Source organism: Amblyomma mixtum, chromosome 4 (genome assembly GCF_055824585.1).
Source record: "Amblyomma mixtum isolate Tamu chromosome 4, ASM5582458v1, whole genome shotgun sequence".
NCBI classification, from domain to species: domain Eukaryota; kingdom Metazoa; phylum Arthropoda; class Arachnida; order Ixodida; family Ixodidae; genus Amblyomma; species Amblyomma mixtum.
The window spans coordinates 93,777,009-93,804,451 of NC_143015.1; the positions used below are offsets into that span (position 1 = coordinate 93,777,009).

At 47.5% G+C, this 27,443-nt stretch overlaps 2 protein-coding genes across 2 annotated transcripts in view; one reads left to right on the top strand and one right to left on the bottom strand.

The window, feature by feature from the left end:
* LOC149347455 (uncharacterized) overlaps positions 1-4,716 on the top strand; it is a 36,202-nt gene extending 31,486 nt beyond the window's left edge. The window contains exon 11 of the mRNA XM_089587127.1: positions 565-4,716. Coding sequence (XP_089443253.1) covers positions 565-662 — 98 coding nt within the window. The 3' untranslated portion in view covers positions 663-4,716. The remainder of the gene's footprint in view (positions 1-564) is intronic.
* Positions 4,717-12,283: 7,567 nt separating this feature from the next.
* The window catches only part of LOC149347456 (uncharacterized), a 56,767-nt gene continuing 41,607 nt past the window's right edge, over positions 12,284-27,443 (bottom strand). Inside the window, exons 2-5 of the mRNA XM_089587126.1 lie at positions 25,368-25,518; positions 24,494-24,639; positions 21,069-21,204; positions 12,284-14,322 (exon numbers count right to left, since the gene is read on the bottom strand). Of these exons, the coding sequence (XP_089443252.1) occupies positions 14,106-14,322; positions 21,069-21,204; positions 24,494-24,639; positions 25,368-25,518 (650 nt within the window). The 3' untranslated portion in view covers positions 12,284-14,105. The remainder of the gene's footprint in view (positions 14,323-21,068; positions 21,205-24,493; positions 24,640-25,367; positions 25,519-27,443) is intronic.

Sequence of the window (27,443 nt, forward strand, 5' to 3'; positions counted from 1 at the left end):
ATTGTCAAGACAAGCCAAGGCAAGCCGGCGTTTTTTTTTAGTCACCCTTTGCAACTTTGTTTGCTCACTGTACGTAGTATGTACCTAGAGCACGTTTCAGCCTCTTTGCCTCCAAAAAATGGCGAAAATTTTTGATAGTGCATCTGAAGATGAAGACTTGGAAGGTTTTAGGTAGAAATAAAATGTTATGGACATAAGGAGAGTTCCTTCGTTTTTTTTTTTTCTTTTTTTGCTAAAATGTGGGCGGGTATGGCGGGAGTGTTGCCTTTTTCGATCACTTAGCATTGCTCATGAACTTCTCAGAGGTACGGTGCATTTCACGATGGTCGCGCAAGCGTTTAATTAAGCCTCAGTAGCCTAACTGGGGTGCGTCTTATACGCGGGTGTGTCTTATATACCAACTTTTTCAATGACAGCCTGCATATATGGCGGGTGTGTCTTATACAGGGGTGCGTCTTATACACCAGAAAATACGGTAATAACTGTGATGATTCTTTTTTTTTTTTTTTCTGGGTGCTGTCCTAGGCTGCTGAGTCATGCCCCCTGTTGTTTTCTTTCCTGCAGCGCTGAATGGCGAGCTGTCCGACCCTGCGGGATTCACGCTCAACCCAAGTGGCACAGTGCCAGCCGAGGGACCAACCACCTACGTGGTCTACATGTGAACCTGTCACCGGAGAGGAAGTGTGCCCCGTGTGGTCTTATCAGCGGACGTGCAATGCGCCACCTGTCAGTAGTGTGTCTCAGTTGCCGGTGCACTGCACCACATACGTCTGGCATCCGCAGTGCTTCAAGAAATGTGCACATCCCAGCATGTGTGGCACATGCAGATGGTGTGTACTCTCTGGAGATGGGGACTGATTGGTGCATTTGTCCCGAGGACATTAGTGGTACCTTTCTCCATGAGCACAGGTGACTCCAATGTGAAAAGTAAACACACTATCCGCATTCATCAGGTATGATGAATGATGAATACTCATACTCCATGAGTATGAGTGAAAAAGCGTACTTTACTTTTCCGTTTCTCTCAAGTATACAGTGAAACCTCGTTATAGCGAACTAGTACAAAATCGTAAAACAGTTTGCTATGGCCGAAATTCGTAATATAAAATTGCGTCCGAAACGCGCGCAATAACGGCGCAATTTAGTCATTGAAAGGACAGCAGTTCTGGCGATCCTTACAAGAGAAACGGTCAGATGTTTTCCCAGGTTTTGGTGGCGTTTAGAAGACGCTCGCGGCTATTCCGAAGACCGCAAAAAACCGAGCGCCAGTTAGGTTGGCTCTCCCGCACAGCACCGCATGCGCAAGTTAAGCGCCGGCTACTGTGGCTTCCCCGCATCACAGCCGTGTCGCGTGGAAAGCGGTACATCAGAGCGAAAGCTGCCGCCGAGTTCACCACCTTGGTGCGAACGCGTGCCGCATCACCACCAGTCACTTGTGCAGTGCGGCGAAGCCTGCCGCCTGCCATCCGAACGGCCGCAGTTTGGCGCCGGGGAGTTCGATATACCCATTTCGTGGCCAACCGCGTTCGGTATATAAAGTAGAAATTGCATGAATTAGTCAAAAATATTTAGGAAGAGTTCGATATAGCCAATAATTCGTAATATCCGTGTTCGCTATATCGAGGTTTTACTGTAGTAGTTTTGTTCTGTACTGGCAATGACCTGTTACTCAAGTCTAAGCTGGCCTCAAAGTTCAAGGTCAGAGAGAAAAAGAGAAAACTTTCCTTGAATATAAGCCATCAAAGTTGGATTTAAATATCTTTCCACCACTCCATTCAAATTCATGATGTCCTTACCTTAAAGGACGGGTTACAGAAATCAATTTCGAAGCACTTATATAACGTGGTCATTTCTGGTTCATTGCAATTTTCTGGACAACTTCATGTGCTTGGTCTTGATGCCGAACTATTTCACACTATCTTCCGCGCTTCTCTGAACTGCAAGTGGTTCTACGAGCTCCAAACTGAAAGCATCCATTCCTAATTGTAACTGTTGCATATTGTGACTGCTGCACAGCACCACCCAATCTGGCCTGTAAACGAAAAGTTCTCAAACTGGGTTCTGTGAAACCTTGGGGTCCCTTGGGGTAGGATTTCTTGGAATTCCTTAGCGCTGATGTCAACTTATCCATGTCTCAGTCCTTTACTTTCCTTTCAGCCACTTCATTTGAGGACTAATCATACTCTATTATTCACAGCCAACAGTTTCACTCTACAAACTGTCATCAATAGTAAATTTGGGCATTTCTTGAGTGGCTCTTAATATGCGCTCTTTTTTTCCTTGCATCTTAGGCACGAATCGATAGAAGTCAGGGCACTCTGGTTACCTGGGTGTCATTTCAAAGTTGTTGGCAGTCTTCGAAGATAAAAAAAGATTCAGAACCCCTGCTCTAATTGTTTCTACAGCTGTGCAGCATGTTTGCTGAGCTAGAAGCGAGCTCAGGTTCTTTTCTATTGAATTCAGGATGTTCTGAGCTTCAGCTGGAAACCACCGAAAGTGCATGCGAGGACTGCACTATGCAGGGGGAGGAACAATGTTGCAAAATTTCTCAACGCTTGTAGCGGATGGGTTGGATTCAAAGCGTAGTATTGTCTAAGCCATAAATGCGTCAGTTTTCCATGTTCTGGTAATGTGCTGCATACTGAGCACTGGCTACAGCTTCCAGGTTTTTAATTATTTTCCACAACATTTGAGTGTGCAGAGTTGGGATAAAGCTGTGTTGGGCACAAAAGTGCTGTGAGGATAGCCGCGGTGGCTTTTATCTCATTATGGCTTCCTATTTTTGCTGTGTACGCTAAATATTATCAATGTCTAAAAAGCTTGCTTCAGGACTTTTATTGCTTCTGAAAAGTTGGTTTTTTGGGAAATTCTTTTCCTCCCACCCTTCTTTGTCGTCAAGTTCGGCCATTGTCACATGCTATTTGTCCCACCTTGGCGCGTCATCTGGTGAAAGAAATACACCACCGTGTTCTCTGTCATGCGTAAAACTAATTTGTCTTAGATGTGAGGGCTATTGCGTTCAGCCTTGTTAACCTGTGATATTTGTCACCCTTGGTGATGCATGACTCACTCACACCTGGTTCCTAAAGCTGTCGTGAAGGGGCGACATGGGCTTCCAATCGATTTGTACTTAGCGTACCACTTAACTGTGGTATGAGCCTCTGTTCAATGTTTATGCGACTTAATTTCTTGCCTGGCTTGACACAAGAGTGCCCACCACGCAAGCTGTTTCTTCAAACTTGTGAAGAAGTCATCAGTACACTAAGGATGTGGCAGTTCATCAAAGTTCACTGAAGTGATCACTCAAAGGGGAAATGATCTGCCCATCTACTTCCCTGATATAAAATGCATACCTGTTTACATTACATTCTTATAGGTAGCTCTCATGTGATGCATTGTTACACTTCTAAGGCTAATGTGAGTGTCAATAAACCGGTGTGCATGAAATTTGATGCATTTTGTAGTGCAGGCATTTGTGCATGCAATCAAGATGCTGACTGTTGTAACGCATAGTTATTGTCTTAATTTCTGAATATAATCAAAGGCCCCTCAATTGAGTGTGCGGCCGTGGTACAAATGATAACACTGGTACAGTGTGTTTCTCTGCCACCAAGATTTTTAGGATTCCTTTAAAGTGTTTAGTTTTTTGTTTTTTTTTTGCTCTGTGGTATTAATGTTTGTAATTGATCTGACGCTTGGAATGAGAATAGGTTAGTAGGCTGTACCTAAGCCATCTTAACACTCTTCTCGAGTCTTAAGGAACTCTTTTTCCCATTTTTCTTTTTCGTTATTTAGACTAAGTGACAAATTTTTCTGTTTACCTGGGAGCTCTGTGAATTGCTCTAGCTGCATTCTGCCATTCTGTTTTCTGCAGATTTGTGCGAGGGTCACTACAGTGTAACAGACTGTCATATAAGCTGGAAAGGTCCTCTCCTAAGCATATAAGCCGTTCTGGATCAGGCCAGCAGAAAAGGAGTTTTTGTGGGAACTTTCAGTCCATCATGTTACGCTTGCTTGATACTGTGCAGCTTGTGACTGTAACAGCTTTGTTTCAGTGGTGCAAGAGATTTTTTTGTCTTGTACCTTGGTTTCTGAAGTGCAAATTTTTTTCTAATTTTCTCAACTGCAGTGCGTCATACCACTGACAAAATTGCGAATGTTTGGTAAAGTTCTGGAATTTTATTAATGCCACGTTAGAACGGCCATCTAATGAAACCAGTGATTGAGGGGCTGGGGGCTGATGTTTTAGGCTTATTGGACACTGCCATGTTGTAGCGCAGATGTGTTATGCTCAATGAAACTGCAGTAATTAAAAAAAAAAATGAAGTCCCTTATCAATTTGCTACCATCAGAATTGTTGTGCTCCTGACTGTGTGAATTTGTTATTGGTGCTTTGTTTTTCTTATTGCTGTGCCCAGTTCTAGCGGCTTCACCTTGCCTCTGTATTTTTCTGTTTTGCCTGAACCTGTACATATAGACCTCGTTGCTTCTTCGAATGGCAAAGCACACAGCTTGCAAACATTTTTTGTTGTAGGAATGAGGCAGTACTATACCCTTTTTCTGGTGACTTCACAGGCGAGTTGGGCATTAGCAAATGGCCATTCAATTACAAGGCCACTTTTTGAAGCACGGGACTGACAGTCATTTTTATTTCGCCACAGCAAGTAGTATATAATGCTGAGATGCTGTTGATAAAAGTGTCCTTTTTTTGTAAGCTGTTTTGCTTTCAGAACCTTTCCTTCACAAAGCACATGCACACGACAGTCGCCCCCCAAGTTGCACGCAACAATCACCCACCACGAAGGCTGACTGACTTTGGCGTTTTTCTGCTGATTCCGAGGTTGCGGGTACGAATCCGTGCCGTAGAAGCCACATTTCTTTGGAAGCGAAATGCAAAACTGCCCGTGTGCTGTGCGATGTCAGTGCATTATGAGGAACTGCAGGCGGCCTAAATTAATCCTGAGCCTTTAATCACAGCATCCCACATAGCCTATGCCTCGATACTGCAACGTGTTATTCACTCCTTATTTGCTAGAGATTCCTCATGCATTCTAGACACCAGTACAAAAAGAATTATTGAAATCTGAGCACACAAACGAAAGTTATTCCTCTGAGAAAATTCAAAATAAAAAGACCAGAAAAAAAATCACATTTCATTGGCCCGGTGCTGGCATCGGGCCCTACCAATCGCAGTGGAAGCCTTGCCAAGGAAGCCTACAGCAGCGCATCTTGATGGCGTCTCCTTTCGTGGACACCTCACAGAAAATGCTGGGGAGGACTAACACAACAAAGAGTCCCTTTCGCTTTGGTTGGACTGCAAAGCTACCGTGGGTTTCCCCCTACTCCTCTCCTACGTGTCCTACTGGGTGTTCTCCTTCACATTTTTGGCCATGGTGCGTCAGTCTGGATTTCATTTTTTGCTGCTCTTTTTGTGTCAGCAGTTGAACCATAATGGCTTAAACAGCAGTACTTTTCTCCGTGAGTTTCAAGCGAGAAGGAAGGTGTTGCCCTTAGCATTATTATTTTTAGTTGTCTAACACTCATACTCTTCTTTTCAATTTTCTTATCGTGTTGAAAGTTTACAACACTCGGAGACATCATATTCGGGTAATAGTGGTCGTCTTAAAATGAAAAATTGGAGGGGATACTTGAGCTCCACCTTAAGGGTGTGACGCGATAGCATAATGGGCTAATTCTCATTTATGCAGAAGGTCATTCTTTACATTCATAGATCCCTGGAAGTGCTCATACCCCATCTGGTGCAGCGGTTAAAGGGAGACTGAAGCACTTTTTTTTTAAAATCAGGCTGTCAGCGGCGTCCTATAGTTTTTCATGCTGGATACTGGAATATCGCATCCAAATAAAGCAAAAACAAGCGCACATTGCCTTTTTTAGCAGAGATATGCGGCCTGTGCTGCAGGGCACACCGCGCGGCGCGCCGCCACCCGTGATTGGTCAAGAGAGGTCGTGACGACACTTTGAGGACTGGAGAAGCTGCCGATGCGGACCCGGCGCTGCGTTGAGGGCAGATCGCAGCTTTCCGTTTTGTTGTAAAAGCGAATGTGGCGACTATTTTTTTACTAACCTCCAAAGAAAAGGATACTACAGTTTGTTCATTCCACATATCACCTGAAAGAAAAAGACACAAGCAAAAAATTCTACGCCTAGCACAAGCATACGCCAGCGTCAAAGACGCGATGCAGACCATGCGTAAAAGGTGCCAGCACAACCTCGGCTCGTATTCACAGAAAGGAAGGGGTGCGAACAATACTCAAGTCAATTACCACCACCCGACGCCTCCTGGCTCACCCGGAATAGTGTCATCCTAAAGAAAAGGCCCAAAGCACTGTGTACAAAAAACCTGTTCTCGGTACCCGGCGTCGTAGGTTGGGGCAAGAAAGTATTCCAAGGAAACAGTGAAGGAGCACAAAGTTGATGCCAAAATGAGCCAAGTGCAGTGGCCAAGCACTGCGAGGCATGTGACCACAGGATAGTGACGCAATCATTGTGCGCTCGAAACCAAGCCAAATACGCGCACAAGGCTGCTGCTTCACTCGTGGCGCGTTCAGCAGATGCCAGAAAATAATAATCGCTCCCTCGGAAACGTTCGCCCTTCCTAGATTTGCAGTTTAGGTTCAGTGAAGTGGTGGCCAACTATATGTGTGTTTAAAAGCCAAGCTACCTGCAACTCTCCCGCTGCCACAACTTGATGAGAATACCGATTAAGGTTGCGAAACATGGTGTTTTTTTGCAAAAACTTGGTTGGCATTCATTTCTCTCTTAAATTTGCATCCGAAATCAGAACGTCGACCGCTTTCATTTCAAGCGCTTAGCTACGATTAAACGAGATGCCGCATATGAAAAGATTCGATGCTTGCTTGCTTTGCTTTATTGTGCTTTGCTTTGCTTGCTTGCTTGGACACGTCGAACCGAGTATAAAATCGCTAACCGAGCCTTGTTGAGCGCGCCTCAGGTGGTCTGGCCATCACCTAAGCTGAGGAGAGCGACAGATGCTTGAGCCTCTATCAGGTTTCTGCAGGGGCTAAGTGAGCATGTTTCTACTTATAGAAGAAGCGCCTCTTCGGAATGGTGACACGCCTCTCATGCGCGAGAAAATCGAAGGAACTGTGTCATGGTTCAGCCGCGCCTTTTCGACAGAAATCTCCAGAGGTCACATTAGGGACAAGCCCTGCATGCAGCCGCTCTTACGAAAGTGCTTCGAGCAGAGTGCGCTTGCTTTGGTCGGCTTGAATTTTTCGTCACAGCAGCGAGCGCTTGCGCTGCGAGCTTATGATCTTGCGGAAAACAGTGGGAAGACGACACGGTCGCGGCCGTGGTTGTTCGAGGACACGAACGCAGAGTAGTACCTCGTGTTGAACATGATTCTCAAGGTCGGCTGACACGCAATTGTACGTCACAACGCAGGCAGTACGAGGAACAACGCATGCAGCACGAGAAACAACGCGCGCTGAAAGCTCTCTCGGGTGCGCTGAAGTATCCCCGGCTCCTCAACGGGACGTCACGTTGGCCGACATGGACGAGGTTTCCCTCTCCGCTGTTCTCCTCTCCTGCGCTCGCGCGGGGCGCGGGAGATTTAACCATCGCGCTTTCAATTGGTGATTGCGGCACTGTTTTAGCCACAATCGAAAAATAATTTAACAGGCGTGATCAGCAATGACATTACTTCAAAACCCTAAAAAATTGGCTGATACGAAAACCGCCTCAGTATCCCTTTAAGCGATGCACCGGTGCCCTGCGGCGGGCCTTCTGCGGCCCAGGTTACGCTTCGATCCCAAGAGACCAATCACTGATTTAACTGCCACCTCCCACGGCGGGCAATTTGGGCTCACTATCTGGCAGGCAGGTTGTGATGACGCCACAATGTCACGTGACCTAGGTGGGCCACCTGCCACCTAGGTTGCTTTGGGGCCCACCTGCCACAGCCATGCCACTGATTTTTCACTTGCTGACACCGGATTTTCCAGTGAACAGGACCTTCAACGCTGTCGCGATAATAAAACGGTGTAGTGCCGAAAAGAGCTATTTAGAGTAAAAGAAAAGGCTGACTAGGGAGGAAAAGGGAAATTCCCCAGTTACAAGGGAAAATGAGTTCAAACTGGAGCCCAACCAATCGGAAAGGCAGTGCCCAATCTGTCTTCCACCTCATTTCTACTGCCGGAAACTGCTGCTTGGTTTCGACACCGTCGGCGCGAAGACTTTCTGTATCAAAATAAAATATTACACATTACGATTTTGGCGATCTCTTTGTGTGCCCAGCCATCAGTGTCTCATACTATGCACACATAAAAACTTTTTTTCATCGGAGATCATCTCATTGTGATGTTTTTTTCTTTCCGGGAAGAGAATAACCTTGAAATGGTACAAATGTGCATTTCACAAAGGTACTAAATCTTTCAATAGGGAATAATTGCTGGCATGCACACTCGCGCTGAATGATGCATATGCCTCGACCCCTGAAGAATGCCAAGCTTGGAACCTTTACCCTTTGACAGGCTAAACAGGCTAACATTTAACAGGTTAGGTTTTGCAATAGGCCAGAACAATGTTATGAAAGGTAAAGAATGTTATTTTTTCCAGTTCCTGGTCAAGAGGCTAGTATCCAAATGAGGTTCTGGACATTGGCGGAGACAGCTCGGTGGCCTTATAGTAGCTATATCCTAACGAATTCCTGCCCTTTAGGCCCATGGCTGGTTTCTGAGGTGCACGGGAGGCAAGAATTTGCTGCCATGTGCTATGGCATCCTCTTCAGAGCGCCAGCGTAGTCGGTTTCCATTAACGTTTGGAGCAATCTGTGTAATGGAACTCGAAAAAGTCTCATTTGTCACAGGATCGAATTCTGTCTGCTGCGACTGCATCTCGGTTGTGACGGATCTGAGAGGCACTCGTGTGCGTTGCCATATCAACGCATGTTAAAATCTACGCATAGTAGAAATTGATTTGGCGCCATTTACTGTTGGCGAGGCTAGAGTCACTGCATAATGCATGAAACTTACACCACACCGCGGCTGCGCTGCGGCCTAGTCCATGAATAATTGATGCTCGCGGAACCACGTCATTTGCCCGTTGTGTTGACAGTTCGCTGGCTTTTTTAGACTTTGTTGTCGGAGTATTTCTGAAACAAATATAAGGAGCGTTTTTGCATGGAATGCTTGTATGCTGACGAAATAGCAGAGCCGCTAAGTGTCATTAACTAAGTTAACGAAGTTTTTGTGCTGTCCGACAGCTCGTTATCTAGAGTGAAAGCCGCAAAAGCGTCTTGCAGCCGGGCACCAGCGTGCCGGCAGCAGTCGAAGCGAGAAGGCCAGCTATGGCGGAGTGGTCACGTGATAAAATATGGCAGCGCCCGTGCTCCCGTGATTTATACTTTTTTCTAACCATATCTGTGTACGCCGCGAGCAGACGACTGGGCGCGGAGGAGCACGTTTAACACTCTCTCCTGGTGGGCTGAGGAGGTCTGCCTTTGGTAGTGCTGCAAGCTAGCTATGGGATAGCATATAGTCATATCGGGAGAAACCGCCCTGCTGTAATTTGATCCGAAATACTAGTACCCCCTCCCTGAAAAAATATGCACCAAGAAAAGAAAGGGAAACGTAGAAGAGTGTAAGTGCAAGCCTTACACTGAGAATTTGAGGAAGACCCCACTGCAGCGCTTGATTCGGCCACCTATACAACAGACCATTGTAAAGTACTAGCAGTCACAAACAATTACGCAAAAATTCTCCCTGCTGGCTCAATTCTCACCGACTACAACAGATCTAAGCAGAGGAGGCAGCCATTGCTCTAACCATGACCTCCACACTCGCCATCAAAATCATCTCGGTTAACTGCCCTTAATTTTTCCAACGGCAAAATTAAGGGCAATGGCAAAATTGGTCAAATTGTGCCAATGGAAAAATTAAGGTCAAATGTTGGTCAAATGTTATCACAAATCTACTCCACCTTGAGGTGGGCTTCCCTTAAGCATTTGACCAACACTGTTCGCACTTCGAGTTATTGATCAATTCGCCCTCGCCCTACCACAAGATTGCCGCCCCGGTTAGCTCAGTTGGTATAGAGAGACGGCTCCGGTGTAGCGGTGCCCGGGTTCGAACATCGGACCAGGACGAGTTTTTGTAAGAAAGGTGGGAAACCTCCTTTGTAGTCATATGACTATGCTTGAGTGGATGCCAATGAGTAATTAACTTCGTAGGGCTGCCCCACGCGGAGCGACTACTGGCCGGATCTTCCAAGCACGATGGGGCCCAAGAACGGAGGAAGAGAGACGTAACAGTTTTGAAACCTATGCAGTCGGATACTACTCGAGAACGATCTAAGCAGCCAATGGTCTTCTTATGTAGGCCCTCCAGCCATTGGCGTTGACACGCTCCCATGACGTCGAGGACATTGCCCCAGCAGTGCTAGTGTGACATCACAAGGAGCTGGTAGGTACGTATAAGTGGATTGACCGCGGATTAGCCGTGATGTCATCAGAATCGGACGATGCTTCGCTATTGAGTTACAGAAAAAGTCGGTCCCCTCGTGTCAGCCTGTGGCCCGCTTAATTGACCACTGCCTGGTCTCGGCCTCCACGTGCGGCCGACTGCTGAGTTGCTCGGAGAGAGAAAGGCGAGAGGAAACGCAGGAGCTGCAGGAGAACTTGCTTTGCTAAGGCTGCAGCCATGTGACGTAAAGCTTCCGCCTGATTTTTCTTTTCCCCAGGGGCTTAGCACTTGAAATGTGAAGAAAGCTGACTGGTGGAGACAGCTATTACACCATAGCATGATGGTAGAAGTCACAGTGCTGCCAACTGTGCCAGCCAAATGGTGGGCCAGTTCGACCTGAACAAACTCCATAGTCTGTGCATGTCTGTCTCTGACCAATTGTTTGTTCTCTTTGTACTCAACCGAGCTATTGTAAGCGAAACAACTGCACAAATGTTCATTCTTTACTCGTTTTCTTGTTTGTTTCTACATATATACCCTTGATTTCACTTGGCTTGCCATTGGAATTAGGCTTCTGATGCACTATGTTCGCACTTTTCGGGCACAACGGTTGTCTTGAGATTCACAACGTACGACCACTAATACACTGTCAGAAAAGACAGATTCGGTCACTCTACGTGAAGCTATCAAAGCTAGCAGCTAAGAGGCTGTTTGGTCCAATCTCAGCAGGCGTGGAGTTTCAAATTCAAGGTTTAGTTTATGCGCTGACCTGGATAGGGAACCAGGGCCGTATCCTATAACAATCCATTTCATTTTTCATTTCATTTGGCCGTGGCGTCGACGTGACGAAATCAGCAGCAGATAGGAAGGCAAACGAATGGCCGCAGACACAGCCTGTATGGTCGTAGCGACGCATCTAATCCAGCTGAGCCATGCGGACTCCGCTGCGCTAACTGGTCGCACAAACAACGTTCAGTTTCTTTGCCAAGACTCAATCGGCGGCGATAAAGCTTGGCGGGCGCGTCAAACGCGTCGTCGTGCTTTGTCACTCGTGGGCGTCGGCACCGGTCGGCCAGTGCGACATGTGCTCGAGATGGCTTTATGCGGACAGGTGGCATCATGGGAAGCGTTTCTGCCACAACCAGAGTGTCGTCTCCTCGAACGCCCTAAGGTAATGGGAGCAGCGACCAATTGCAGAAGACCAAATGAAATCAGTGAATTCTCAAGATCAGGCCACCACGTTAATGTGGTTAAATGATTAAAGGCACCAAAATTTTGTCGCGTGTTTTCTTCTTTGTGACGATGCGTAAGACATTATAGCATACTTGGATCACCATGTCATATCTGACTGCCATGTCTAAATAATTTAAAACTGATTTTTTTTCTCTCACACGCTTCGATTTTATTTTCGACAGTCGAGTGATTGACTATATGTGGTCAAAGGTCAATACAGGTCATCAGAGGCCCGAAAAAAGTGCAATATTGCTGCTGCTTCGTCGTTTTGATTCATTAAAGCCAGCCTGCCTCAAGAGCTGGGATCGCAACGAATGAAGAAGCAGCGATTGATATTGCTGTTTTTTTTCATGCCTCATGTGATCTTTACTGACCTTCGACGTCACCGCCATCGCTCGGCTGTTGAAACCGAAACAGGTGGGAGAATAGCTTCACTTATTGTTATTTAGCTGTTGTAAGTGGTGGTTATTCACACGTGGTAATGTCTTACGCCGCTATGCAAGGAAGAAAACATGCAACCCAAATTTGGCTTCCATACGCTTTAATGAGCTTTTCACATGCACCGTTAAAAGTTCAAGCTGAGAATAAGCATGAAATGAGTCCACTAATAGCTGTAAACACATCCAGATGGAGGTCTCCGCCAGTTTATTGAATTTTTTGGTTACATCAAGTAAAGCAATGACGTAGAAGAGGTGATGCGCTGGGCACAAAAATGTGCGTCCACACTGGGCTGTAGCGCCCTCATTTTGACATTTCTGAGAGAAAGCAGACACATGCATGGTGCGTACATAGGTGAGATGAGAACCTGAGAGTGAAGGTAAAAATACAGGATAGACTGCCTCAGCGGGCGTCTGAGCTGTAGCAGAGGTATCGGTGAACTCTAGATTCCAGCACAGCTTTCCACACCTACTCCTCACTTAGTGCCCTGACTTTGCCTTCGGCCTACAGCGGTGGACGGCAACGGTATACACCTTCCGAATTAGCTTCCAGGTCAACACAGTGCCTTCCCAGTGGCTGTAGATCTAGGGCCAGTGGCCTATTGGTCATCTAATGCTAACGACGCCACCTAAAACCCCCTGAAAACCATCAGACACTTCATTTCGAAGCAACTCGATTTCTCAACTGGTTCCAATTGCGTTTGTAGCCACCTGACTAATGGACCCCACTGGGCCGACCAATTGTACATTGCCCTCGGCAGTCCTTCAGTCCAGGAAATATTCAAAAAATATACCTCACAATTAAATTGCCCATAATACACAATGTGACAAATAGTTCTGCAACGTAACTAATTTTTAATGCGCAAAAGGGAAACAGGTGTGAACCAACATTTTTAGTACGGAATCGAAGCTTTTATGGAAATCAAGGCCAACAGACTTGCATACATCACGCACAAGAAACACTACACATTCAGGCACTAATAGCACATATTATCTCAATATGAACATCCATATAACACCCTTCTGCTCCAACTTATATACCCCATTTCACCTCGTGCTTTTCCACTGTGCGCAGTTATTTAATTTCGACCGCAGTGGTAGGGCACATAATGAATACCATTTAGTAGGTTAAGCTGCTGGTAGCTCTTATTGTAAGAACAACATTGGTTCTTTCTTGTTTGCCAAATGCGCAAATGCTAACATTTATATATTGGGTGCATTTGGAGAGACCAGTTGGGCTGACCGTTGAAAACTCAATTGGTCTAATTGGATAGTCCATTTGGACTATTCGATTGGAACACCATTCCAAATGGAAAAAGTTGGAAACTGGATTGAGCCAACTGGAACCAGGCGGAACCAGATGAAAATTCAATTTGAACCAGTTGGGAGTCCAACTGGGTTCCAATTTTTTTTTACTGGAACGGCATGCGACGATGAAAAACTTTGAGACACTGAATGTTCATACGTGTACTATGAAGGCTACTGCTTTCTCACTAATCGCTGCGCTTTGAAGGACACTGAGGAAAACGTCAGTGAATTGTCACTATAAGTAAAAATCGACACTGCGGTCCTTTTTTATATAATGATGTTTGTCTCGCAGGAAAATACAGGTTTACGCCGAAAAAAATAGGATTTAAAAATTTTCGCACGTCTCAATTCAAACCCATGACGTCAGGACCTCAAAAGACTCGTGATCACGTTTGCAAGTGAATGACCTTGTAACCCAGCCTCGGGGATCCGCGTGAAAAGGCCTCGACGTCACTGCAGCTTTCTTGTGAAAATCGCCGTTGGTGGCGACACCTGTATTTCATATTAGACATTTTTTGCTCAATCACGAAGTCTCCTTTTTCAGCTAAAGTGACTTCTTCGTCGATAACTTGGTACTCTATCGATGCAAGGATTATAGGCAAAGTTAAATCTGTTCTCAGTGTCTCTTGAACAACTGGACACCGCTTGCTCGTGGTTCTGCGTGACGTCGTCCGACACCCCAAGTTTAGATGAGGGCGCTGAGTCGCGTGAGCAGGCAGGCGCCGAGGGCGACTGCGACGCCGCCGAGCATCGGCCTGCCCGCGCCGTTGGGATTGCACCCGAAGCTTCCCACGTAGGCCGACATCAGGTCCCGGAAGTGCTGGCGTCCTGCGGCCGCGCTGTCCGGACACACTGCCCCGTTGGCGTCGTCGAAGCAGCTTCCGGCCAGGACAGACCACTGCCTGCAGACCAATGGGAGAATTCTATGTCCAACGAAACATTTATTTATTTTTTTTTTGTGATGAAGCTTGATGCCATAGTTAACATAAGATGGTCCTCGAACAGCTGCCGCCCTCACCATTCGAGATGTCATAGAGTTAATATAACCAACTGGAGCACTTTCCTACGTGGCACTCACGATAATACAGGACGCACCACTTACGCCGCTATGAAAGACGGGGGCGCTGGTGAGCACTCTAACGGTTCGCTTATACACTACACATAAATACTCCCGCAAGCAGCGGATCGGACAGCCGTCGCCGTAGATGATTTGGTAGAGCACCGGACTCGAAATTCCGAGGTCGTGGGTTCGGATCGCACCAGCGGTAAATGGTTGTTCTTCTGATTTCATTAATCGTCCATTGATAAAAAAAATTAGCTGAGGTTTAGCTCTGGTTAAACCGGGCAAGTTGCGTAAGCAAGCAGCAACTGTTGTGCCCTAGGCGAACGCGCGTATTTATTCCCCGTTTCCCTCCCGCTTTCTCTCTCCTCTCTCCACAATCCGACACACGCGTCGAGAGCGTGCGACTAGGCGCGCGGCTGCGGCGGCGGCGCAGTGACGGTCCTGCCGCCTGATGGAGCGCGGCTGAAACGGTTGCTATGGCAACGGCGCTCCATCTGTTTTATCTCGGCCACCGCCGGCAGCTATACCAGATTCTTTTACCCTCACACGCAGGCTGCTGGCGCGCCCCTACTCTCGACACCAGTCGCCATCTATCGGCGCGCGCGGCCCGGTGGACTGCGGGTCGCGCCGGCGCTGCGCGTAGAATGCATGTTTACGTGTTTGCTTCTGTCGTTGTAGTGCTTCATCGTAACGTATGAGGGTGTGTGCTGTGCGTCACTACTCACATTTTCCCTCTACCAGACAGTACTGCGGTTATCTTGCGCGCAGTTAGTCGTTATCGTGACATCCCCGAGTTTTTTTCCGTTCATTTGGATGTGAGTAAGTGCGGCGAGGCAGTGCGCGTCTGTCTCGTTGTTTGTGCCCACCATGATGATATTGATATTGATGATTTGTGCTCGTGTCCTGTCTTCACCTTTTCAGTGTCTCGTTTTTCACGCTACGTTTTTCAATGATGATATTCTGCTGGCTCAGGATTCTAAACGCTGGCACCGCAGCGGCGACGCTGCTCCACCGAGCCGCTGGTGCGGCGGCGCTGCTCAGGGAAATTCTGGAATAGTATTGCAAACAGCAAGGATTTTTCCCGCGGAGTAGTCGGCCAGGTAACGTACGGACTGGAAACCGGCACTTCTAAGCAGATTTCTGCGCTGGCGTGTCGTTTGTTGCCGTCTTTTACGGGCGCTATTATCTATGATAATTTTAGGCACAGGAATGTGGATTTATTGATTTCATTCAGTGGTGTAGTAACTGGATAGGCGAGCTGCAGACTGAAGGTTGTCCCGATGAAGCGCGTGTTTTCGATCACCTTGCGCTGAGCTTGCTCTAGTTCCCATTAAACACATTTCATGCACAGGATTGTAAGCACGACCGCTACCGATTTCAGTTGCTCTTTCCGCACGCATGTCACAGGGATGAAGAAGGGGGGGGGGGGGGGGGGGTAAAGGGTTTACCTAGTGTCTTTCTGCTTTTGCTATCTACCTTAATCATAGGAAAATATGCGGGATTTTAATACAATCATTCACATTTAGCCAAATGCCTACGCAATGCTGTCACACGCGGCGAGAGCTACCGAGTAAAATGAACGCGACTTCGGACCTCAGAATTCGTGAAAGCTGGATTCGCTGCTAATATCTATTCAAGCTTGGATAATTTGAGCAAAAGTACGTTTTTATGCACCAGGTTTCATAAACCATGACAAATTTTGTTTTCTGTTGGCGCTGCGACTCAGTTAAGCTCACAGCGGTAATTTGTTGATAAACTGGCGCACCACGCATGCGACAAGAAAGCCCTATTTGTGGGTGGTACTTTATGACCGAAGGATTAAGAGTGCATGGGAATTGTAACTGCATGCTAGCCGCACACCTAATACTTGATATTGAACAAAAAGTTTTTTTTGAGCGGAGCCCCAAGATGGTAGCGATATAAGCACGAGCGCGTTCTAAGCGTGAGCACAATTGACGTGAATGTCAAATTAAATGTCATTAAAACGCATCAACGTGCTCCCTTTGATAACGTGAATACTTCCTGCAACGCAGCCACGGTGCGGAAGTATGCTCGGCAATGTTTATTTAGCGCCCGAAGCGCGGCTATATGCAGGCGCGGTCGCGGAGCTGCCGCAGCCCCGCAGTCCCCAAAGAAACGCCCGCACCGCGGCGCGCCAGTCGGCGGAAAATGGCCGCGCCCAGGAGCGGCTCTGGATTCCTTTCCAAAAAGGGCTCCCTGGGCGCTGCTATATTAGGTCCGTTCGATTATCCTGCACTCCCTGCACCAGTTCTGTGAAGTTCCGCGGCGGTGCCGCAAGCGTGCAGCGCCAGTTCATGCAGTTCAGGTGCAGCTTGGCACTGGCAGCTTTCAAAACGAATGGTAGAGTGCAGGTCTGGTCGTCTGCTAGCCTAGGCGTCGCCACCAAATTGCAGCCAGTAGCGTGGCGCCCATATATCAACGGCCGCCAACGTCCCAAGCCGCATGAAGAATCTTCAAACAGTACATCGCAGCGAAGCATTGCCATGCATCAGCCTCGATGCAGCCTCGCGGCAGCTAAGCGAACCGCACGTCTGTTCTTTTACTGAACACTATCGACTGAGCTGTGCGCGCGCCGACTTACATGTTAAGCGATTGCTGCCACAACGTGCATCATGCTGCGTGCACGTCTTTACCTTTTAGTTAACATAACCGGCTTCGAATACTGTTATAACACTATTAGTCCAAAGGAAAGACGCCGGTACAGGTCCGTCAAGAGCAGGGTGGTCGAGAGATGCAAGGTACGTGCCAGCGAGGGCCACCGTTCCCACCTTCGTCGCCGCCTTCTCGGGTGGCCAGTCACGTTCCATAAGAGTCGGACCCGTGTGGGGCACCGTTCTCATCGATGAGTGGAATAATTTGAGTATCTCCGCCGTTTATCGCAAAGCGCAAGCCATCGTCGCGCAAGCCGTCGTCTGCTTCCATGGCGGCTGCAGCTGCACCGTTTCGGCACCGACCACTGAGGGGGTGCACAGTTTTGCTGAACTAGACCTGCACAACGTCTGCACTTTTTTGAAACGAATGGCGTCGTGCAGACGGCGCCATTTTGCACCGCCTAAACGAATGGCGAAGTGCAGCACCGCGAGAACCAGTTCATGTAGTGCAGGTGAATCGAACGGACGTATTGTTCCCTGGACTGCAGTGGGCACCTCCCGCTAGCACGGTGGAAGCGGCGAAACGCCTCCTCTCTGGACTGCTAGAAACCGGTTCCGCCGCCGGAAACAATATGGCAGCGCCCAGGTTGGAAAGGTGTATACGCGACGGCTCGAAACCTGGCGCAGTATTGCTTACGTAATAAAAGTATACAAAGAAAGACATCCTTATGCCCCTGGGTTTCGGGGGCTGTTGGCTTGTATCTAGGGGTGTGCGAATATTCGAAACTTTCGAATATAATTCGAATATTATATTTTTAGTATTCGTATTCGATTCGAAATCCAAGTATTCGTGTTGTCTCGAATATTCGACCCGACGCAAATATTCGTATCTAGCCGAATATTCATTGTGAGCACCGGCGTTCATTTCGGTCCACAAGCCCTATCGACAAAGACATAACAACAAAGCGGCGCCCAGAGCAATGCGCATGGACCTCAAGGGCCATGCAGTAGCTGACTGCGCTGGTGAGCTTCTTTGTGGCTATACCTGCGAAGCTGGTGTAGTCAGAGCTGTGCACGAAGTACCTCGCAATACGTGCCAGTTCAGTGCCAAGTAAGAGGGCATTTTCTGTGGCTGGAGGAGTCGTTTCAGCTAGAAGGGAACTACTTCTGCCTGACCATGTGGAGCAGCGGGTTTTCCTTCACGACAACCTTTTATGTTCATCCCAGCAACACGCGTTCGTGCTGATGGCAAGCTAGCCTTAATCAATGCTTTGTACCAGCCATCTTCTCTGATATTTCCACTCATCTAAGAATAATGTTCGAGACTGATACTTTTTGTGCAGCCACACACACCTTTTGTGTTCATTTAATCAACGATAGTTGAACTGTTATGTTCTTGGGTGCTCAAATAAATGTTTTGTAGGGGTTAAATGCGTCTGTCCTTGATTATTCGATTCGATATTCGGAGCCAAGTATTCGTATTCGATTCGTATTCGAAGAATCTGATATTCGCACACCCTTACTTGTATCCTTTTGTTGCCATGCATTTAAATAAGAATGTTCTTTACGTCTAAAGCTTTCGCTTCTATGCCAGATTCAGAACTTAAATATTCAACGCCCCTCCTACATTCGACATTAATTACCCTCGTCGCACGAATTTTGTGATTATTCTTTGTGAGCGGAGAGATTTGAGTATGTGTAAAAGAACGAACATATGAATATGCCGATAGTCTACGCCACAAATTCTCAGGCAACAAGAACTGCTTTTTAGCCTTGCTGTGCGTCATTTACAGCAATCCTGATTGAAGTTCAGAATGGCTCAAAAGACACACACAGAGGAAAAATAGGGGATGACACAAAGAGCGCCTCTTTGTGTCATCCCCTATTTTTCCTGTGTGTGTGTCTTTTGCGCCATTCTGAACTTCAATCATGAACCAACTAGCCCCAAAGCAAGTTCTTCTAAAGCAATCCTGAAGCCCAAATTCTGGAGGTTTGGATGACTCCCGTCCGAATACCAGTGGACCTCCTTAGCTTCATATGCACTATAAGCACTAAGTCATATTCTCCATGGCGGGTTTAGTTTCTGCTGACAAAATTTTAGATATATTTTATTACTATGATCATCTTATTCAAGGTTTCAGAATTTGATTTTTTTTAGCAAAGATAGTTGCTTACACCATTTTAAAGCTTCATCGAGGCAGCTCGGAGAAATGGGACAGAGAGAGAGCGTGTATTCTAGTCTAGAATACCCTCTCCTGTACTCTGTGTCATGCCGAAATCTCTCATATAAAATTTATGCTTAAACTTCCGCCAGCTATGCTTGCATTGCAGGCTACCCTAATAGCAAGTCGTATGTAGTGTGCCACACAAGTAAACTGGTTCTGCGTTTAGAGCAAGTGAATATCAGGAATCGCCGCTTTCCAACTGAGCGAAAATAGATATCAAGGAGGCCAACAGTAATCGAAAACGAGGAAATCATAGGATTTTTTTATAGTGGTGCTGATTGTGGGAAAATACCAGTGAAATCGCTTGATGGCGGAAAATGAGTTGACAAGAATCTAGAAGAAAAAACGGCCATATGGCGCCTGTTGGATCCGATGCCACGACCGCCGTATGTCGTGTACGGTGCTCTACCAGCTGAGCTATGGCGGTGCCGGTCCAATCCTCGACTTTAGGGTGTATACTTACGTTGAGTGTAACCTAACCTAGAGAGTGTAAAAGATTGAACAGCCGTGGCCTTAGCTCAGTTGGTAGATCCCCGTACGCGACTTATGGAGGTCACGGATTTGGAACCGCATCCGCCTTACATGCCGGAGGTGCGGCGTTCGATCCCCAGTGCCACCGGGTACCCACCGGTGATACAATGAGTACAAGCTTTCCCTGACTTGGTGCTCGGCTTATTCAGGGCGAAATGCTTGGGAAATGGGTCTTTGACCCCATCTTTAGTTTAAGAAAAACTTGTGCCATGGTGCTGTTTGGCCTCACATGCCTTTTCGCCATAAAAAATTATCATCAACGTCATCGTGGTTTTGGATCCCAGCGGCGCCATGTGGTTGTTTCGTTTCTTTCTTATCCATAGAGCTCTCCCGGCCGACGTCATCAGCACACGTGTTTCTGGTCCGATGGGCAAAACATGCGCCGTACCGAGAAGGCTCTCACCGAGAGCAGAAAGGCTGCAAGGCGTACCGGATCGGGGAACGAAGGCGGCGGGGGCGCGCTGGACACCCGAAAAAGCAGTTCAGATCCGGAAGTCGAAGTTTTGGCCATATAAAGGGAACCAGCGAAAATAGACGCAAGACAAGAACAAAGAAGGCACACACCACAACGCTGGACTTGTTCTTGTCTTGCGTCTATTTTCGCTGGTTCCCTTTATATGCAATATGAACCAACTAGCCCAGCAGTTTGCACTCCTGAACTAAGATTTGGGCCATCGGCCCACACCTATTTGACGTCACTCTGTTTACACAAGGGAGAGGTCTACTAGTTTTCCGCCATAAAGTTAGCGCTTGTAGGGTTGACAGACATCAAAGAAGAACGTTAGAAAGGGAGTTTGCCAGTAATTATAAAAGCAAAATATTGGTGCAGTCATCCACACACCTATCTAGAGTGCTCGAGTGGCGTGCTCTGTTGTGCATTTATGACAATCGCCGCGGCCTGCACGGCCTGATAAAGATTTTAAAAAACGGGGAATTAAACATATGGTCCATGCGAATCAGCATGCATAATAAGGTCATTTTTCGAGGCCTAGGCCGCTCGCAAATGACACAATTGGACTGCAAGGTGCGCAGTTCGAGCGCTCTAGACGGGTGTGTGTGAACGACTGCGCTCATAGGGTACTCAAGGCGCGAAGATTTCAGGAGCATCGGAAGGCACAGTGTACGTTCAGGGTGTAGTGCTGTGATTTCACAGTTCCAGTGTAATATCTTCGCACAACTTGTTTAGTGGGGTACCACCCCTTTTATGCGTAGCGTACCTGCAGATCCTCATCTTCTCGGGCTCGCCCTGGTAGGGGGAGTCGCGGTACTCCCGGATTAGCGTGTCCTGCAGCAGGCTGGCGAAACAGTCGCGGTACTTGCGCCGGTCCCAGCACCGGTACGCAGCAACCATGTCTACAACAAGGAAGAGAGAGAGAGAGAGAGATTAACGGTTCTTTTTTTGGAAAAGAGTTACTCCTTCAGTCCACAGCGTTCTTCGTAAAAAAGTGGTTAGCTGGCTTAGGCAATGTGTCCGGTCCAAGTGGAGGTGCCTAAAGCTTCGTCGTAAAGAGCCACCGAGGATAAATAAAATAAGCTGATTGGCTCTTTGCGGCATGATGTTTAATATGGAGCAAAACGCGAATTTATTTTTTCGAAAATTGGTTTTCAAAATGGAACATTTTTTTCTCGCCACTTAATTTTCAGTGATATATAATGAACAGTTCCCCGTGATCATTGGTGATGTGACACGGCCTAAGAGGTCAGTAACGAAAAGTGTTGTTCTCATCGCTATTTGCTAGTCAAACCTGCCGGTAGACCGGATATCTGTATTTGAGAAGTTTGGCCTTTTCTAGCATATATAGGGCTATATATACGTTAATCAGGCCTAAAATTGAATATGCATGTGCCATCTGGGACCCGAGCCAAGACTACATTATACGTAACATTGAATCCCTGCAAAGCCGTGCTGCTCGCTTCATTTTTTCAGATTATTCTCCGTACTCCAGTGTTTCATCTTTGAAAATTCGTGCCGAACTGCATCCGCTATCACTACGACGGAAACACGCCCGTTTATCTCTCATTCACAAACTTTATCATCATGATCGTTTGCGCGACGACTTCTTTCAGTCACCCCCTGTCATTTTTCCTCGCCGTGATCATCCCTGCAAAGTCAAACGCTCAGCATGCCACTCGGCCCATTACGCACAATCATTCATCCCCAAAACCATAGCTGACTGGAATAACCTACCATCAGATATTGCCACTGAAGTTAACATCGATCAATTTCATCAAATGCTGTGGACTCATATCAGAATTTGACGTCTCTGTGCGTTTTTGTGGTTAATTTAATACCTGTGCATCTTGTTCGATATCGTATTGTAGTTTTTTCTTTTTGTGTTATCCTTGAACCCCCGGTGTTTCAATTTTCACACTTTTATCTTATCTTTATTCGAACTTTAATCCACTTCTAATATTGGTGTTTGCGTATTTTGTGGTTTTCTTGCCATGTTTGCTGAAATTGTTTATTCTTACTATTTTGTTTCTCGCATATTCTTATTAGTGTGTTTCGTGTGCCCCCCCCCCCCCCCCTATGTAACACCCTCTTGCAGAGGGCCTTTAGGGTATTTGAATAAATATGAAACCTCTGCTTTCAGTGCAACTATCCTATTTTGTCGTTACAAGGCGGTAACCTATTGATACGGGCCAGCTTCAATTTGTTCTTTAATGTCCTTTTAAAGAGGAACTGCGTGAACGGGCTATATATACGGGAAGAAATATGCATCACAGCGTGGTCTTGTGCGGAAGGTCGGAGTCGTCAAAATAATTATTTGCTTTGGTCTTCATGTCTGGTTGCGTATTCGTCTCAAACGCCATTATGGTGTCGTTTAGCAACTAATGTAAAAGCAAACTGGTCGGAAAAATTGAAAATATGAATTTGCACAGGGCAGGAATCCCTCTGCCTGCCCTGCGCACCGGTGAGTTCACTGAACCTTTCTTTGCCAAATAGGATGTCACCGGACGGATTGATAATATTTAAAACCTTCTTTCATATCCTCCTTGATAAGTACTTGCCTTGTACTGAACCTTTTGTGTGGTCATCAGCAGAACACTGGAATTATTTGCTCACATTTGTACTTTCCTGCATTCCCCTTCTATGTCTATTCAGCATCATCATCATCTGCCTGACTTTGTCCACTGCAGGGCAAAGGCCTATCCCATGTCACTCCAATTAACCCTGTCCTGTGCCAGCTGTGGCCACCGTATTCCCGCAAACTTCCTGATCTTACGTGCCAACGTAACCTCGGCAGCCCCCTGCTACGCCTGAGTTCTCTTGTAATCAACTCCGTTACACTTCACGACCATTGGTTATCGTACCTTTGCATTGCAGGACCAGCCAATGGCCCTTTATTTTAATCTGGATTTCGACTAGGATGTCATTGACTTGTGTTCGTTCCCTGACCCGCTCAGCCCTCTTCGTATCTCCAACGTTACAGCTGAACCTTGTTAGCCTCCACGTTTTTTTTTTCTTTGCTCTAAGGTGAGTACCGCTAATATAGATTTTGTTTTTTTTTCTCTTGAGGGACGCTGGTATGCTATCATTTATGAAAGTACCTTCCAAATGCGCTCGATCCCGTTCTTAATTATTATTCTAGCGATATAATTCTCGTGGCCAGGATCTGCGGCGACTACCTGTCCTACGCAGATATATTGCCATATCACTTCCAACTCTTCGCAGCCTATCATAAACTGCTTTTACTTTCCGAGAGTGTTGGGCATTACTTTAGCTTTCTGCAACATTTTTTTGACCCACTGTTCTATTTTGCTGCCTAGGTCATTAATCATGCTTTGCAATTCGTCCCATGTGTCATTTAACGAGTTAAATGTCATCAGCGAATCGCCGATTACTAGGGTACTCTCCAGTAACTCTCTTCCCCAACTCTTTCCAATCCATGGATGTTTATTCCCTCTATATCAATGGCCGCTATTTTTATTCCTTTATATTTTTATTTTTATATTTTCTACACCATTCTCTTCCCAAAATTTGTCCCTAGCGCACGCAGAGAAGCGTGTCAGTGCTCTCAACGGCAGCTAATTGCTCCGAATTTCATTAAATACCTTCTCCTTCTCTCTTGAAGCCCTGAAACTACAGTGAGACAATTCACCGTTGTACAAGATTCCATGATTTTCATCACGGTATACGACTTTGTCCAACGCCTTCGACTCAAGATGTCTCACACAGTTTCTACCTTTGTTTCTATTATTACCAACAAGAAGGAAAATGCTCGCCTTAATAAAAGGGTAGGCTCCAGAGAGACAGTTTATGCAAGGATGGGGCGGGGCAGGCGGGTAGATTATCTAGCAGGCTGCACTTAGCACTGAAAGGATAATAATGGTCGCAGGAAAGGACCATTAGGGGCAACGATGAGGATAAAAAACGGCGATATGATTCTGAGTCTGTACATGCCGGATAACCAGAGCTCGCATGCGTCCAAAAGCCATCCATTACTAGGAATTCGAGACAAGGGTTTCTTGTTTCCGTGGCTGCCACCACGTGGTGCTCGTCCGTGACGTAAGAAATAGAACGACCTAATGGCTGCTGAACGGAACGTGATAGGCCGTTAGGCTTAGTGGCACTGGCTGGGTGCTGTGCAGGATTCCTGGCAATTCGATGCGAAGAGCGCGGCGGCTTTAGCGCACGTACCTTTGAGCGCTTGGTCGTCGTTGACCGTCCTCTGGAAGACCTCGTAGACTCCTTCGATGCGGTCAAGCTGCTCACGCTCGGCGCGCGTGCAGCGGCCCAACTCGCCAGGGCGCACCTTACACGAAGACGACGAGGCTGGGTATTTCCTGAGGAAGAGGGGAAAAGAGGGAGAGCAATCGTTAATAAGAGTTCTAAGCGCGGGTTATTAAATTGGATTGGGTAGGTGGGTTGAGGCCAAGGGCTATATGTGTGCCTTCGTGTCAGCACCTTGAATTGGAGAGGTTTCTCAATGATTGTGCAGACCGCTGGCACTGGAGTTTGCAAATTTCTACCTCAGGTAAGACTTCTTTGCTTGCAATCTTCTCTCGACTACATCGTGGTCTAAACATGTGAAAACACGGCCTCTGGGAATAACATTCAGGTGCCGCAATGCCGAGGCTCCGGCTCAAAATGGCGCAATTTTCATCCCACTAAAGGTGCATTCACAAGACGTACCATTGGCCCGCGAGCCCTCCATTATTCTTTGGCTCCGGCCTACAAGTGGCGGCGGTGGTGTTTATGTACAGGAGGGATGAGCCATACAATAATCTGTCGGCGATGGCTCCAAAAGTGCGGTATAATCTTTTGGCTTAAGCGTGCCAGGACCATCTTGACGTCTTTCCCACGGCCTCTGTCATCGAGAGCAGTTGCAGCCAATGGCAGAAGGCCAAATGCTATTAATACGAAATAGGCCGTTACGAAATAGACCCGATTAATTTGTAGAAGCCTATTTCGTCGTAGCAAAGTCACTGTGGAGCTGATTGGCGCAGTCGGCATGCGAGGCCAGCGCGCATGCGCACACGGCCGGCTGCCCTGCCCATGGAGCTCTACTCACCCGGCGAACGCCCTGAGGGCGGCGTCCAGCTCCGGGCCGTACTTGGCGGCCAGCCGGTCCATGTCGGCCTCGATGTTGCTCAGCAGGCCGCCGTAGCACCGCAGCACGGGCACCGGGTCGCACTCTTGCAGCTGCTGCTGCTGGCACAGGGCTGCGTGGCGGGACGCGTACGTTGACACGTGTCACTATGCTATCCGTCACAGCGAACGCCTCGATAAAAATGGCAGTGGCTTAGCTCAGCTAGGCCAGGATATATATATAGTGAAAGCAGTTTCGTCTAATGACATTTTGGTTTATTGGGGTTTAACGTCCCAAAGCGACTGAGGCTATGAGAGACGCCGTAGTGAAGGGCTCCGGAAATTTCGACCACCTGGGGTTCTTTAACGTGCACTGACATCGCACAGCACACGGGCCTCTAGAATTTCGCCTTCAAGAAATTTCAGTTGTAGGTACGAATTGCGCACAAAAGACACACACAGGAAAAAACACGAGGGAGACTGAAAGAGCGCAATTTTTTTTTTCAGCCGCCGCGGCCGGGATCGAACCCGCGTCTTTCGGGCCAGCAGCCGAGCGCCGTAACCACTGAGCCACCGCGGCGGGGCAATGACATTTTGGTAGCGACGTCGCATTTCGGCTGGCGAAGCGAGCGGAGGCGAGCACAACGACGAGGCAAGCGGTGTGACGTCACACCAAACGGCGGCGGCGGCGGCTCCGTGGCGAGGTGCACGGTGTGACGTCATGACAGATGACGCGGCGTCCGCCAACTGCGGCGGTTGCTAGGCAACGGTTCAAAGTCGGTCTCTGTGCCTCCTTGGAGCACCGCCACAGCGGAATCGCAAGTTCGTGGCCTATGTAGCTTCCGCTACAAAAGAGAACCCGACATTAGCGAGCTCATAGATTAGCCGGTGAGGTGTCGATCCGACCGCGCGTGCAAATGTTCGGCCGAGAGCTTGTCCAGCTTTTCAGAGAGAAACAAAGAGTGGCAGGTCCTGCTGGGCTCCCTCAAGAGGGCAGAGGCTCCACGTGGATCTCTGCAGAACATGGTTCAGCCGCCTGGGAACCGGTGAGCTAAGGCCGATTCACGCGGCGGACTATTGGTCCGTAGACCAGGGGTGACGTCGCACTTACGGGTTATTTGGTTCACTCCTGGCCAAGAATATAGCATGACGAATGACCGTGGCCATGCCGGCTTACCGGTACGTACAAAGGCTAAAATCACAGAGGTGACGATAAAAGGACTACACATGCGGGCTTCCTTTCACCCTACGCGGGTCAGGCGCAAGTGTCATAGAGAGGAAGTGGGGCGCCACGTGACTCGTGGTCCACGGCCGAACGGTCCATCGGAAGGGTAATTCCCGCCTTCTAGTCTTTGCTCAGGAAACTGAAGTGGACTTCAAATGTTGACAGTTGTAGTTTGACTCCTGTGGGTTGATATTGAAATATACCTGCGCTTAAAAGACACGGACTGAAAGATAGAGACACACACACCTTTCCTTTCCTGTGGGTGCTTGTGTGCTAGGCCAGGCCACAAGACTGTGGCACTAACTGTTCTATTCAATTTTTTTTATTGTGTCGCTTTGGTGTGAGCAAAAGCGACCAGATTTAACGTAAGGCTATAGCCCCGCCTATAGACAACAGCCACCTTAACCTTGTTCAATTCAGCAAAAGCATTTTCGACAGCCTTTAATCAATAACTAAATTATTCAGTCAGTATCATACCCTCGCAAAATCTTTCAGACTCTCATTCAGTCAGTTAATCTTACTGACCTGTACTACTCACGCCGCACGCAAAGAAGAGTTCCGCTATTTGTGTTACTGAAAGTGAGGGCCTTGGAGTTTTGAGGCTAACGCCAGCCAAGTTATTGCGATGTTCGACTAAAACCGGCCGTACTGAAAGCGTCCTGTTCCATCGGTGCGTAGCCGTCCATTTGTTCTATTTTAATGATTAGGGCTTAAACATCAATCTAAAAGAAGTCATTTTTATTGCAGAATAGAGGCGCGATAAGAGAATTTAAGCGTCGTAAAAAAAGATGCAGACACGCATACTGGGATTTGGAGATTAACTGAGAACGCAGC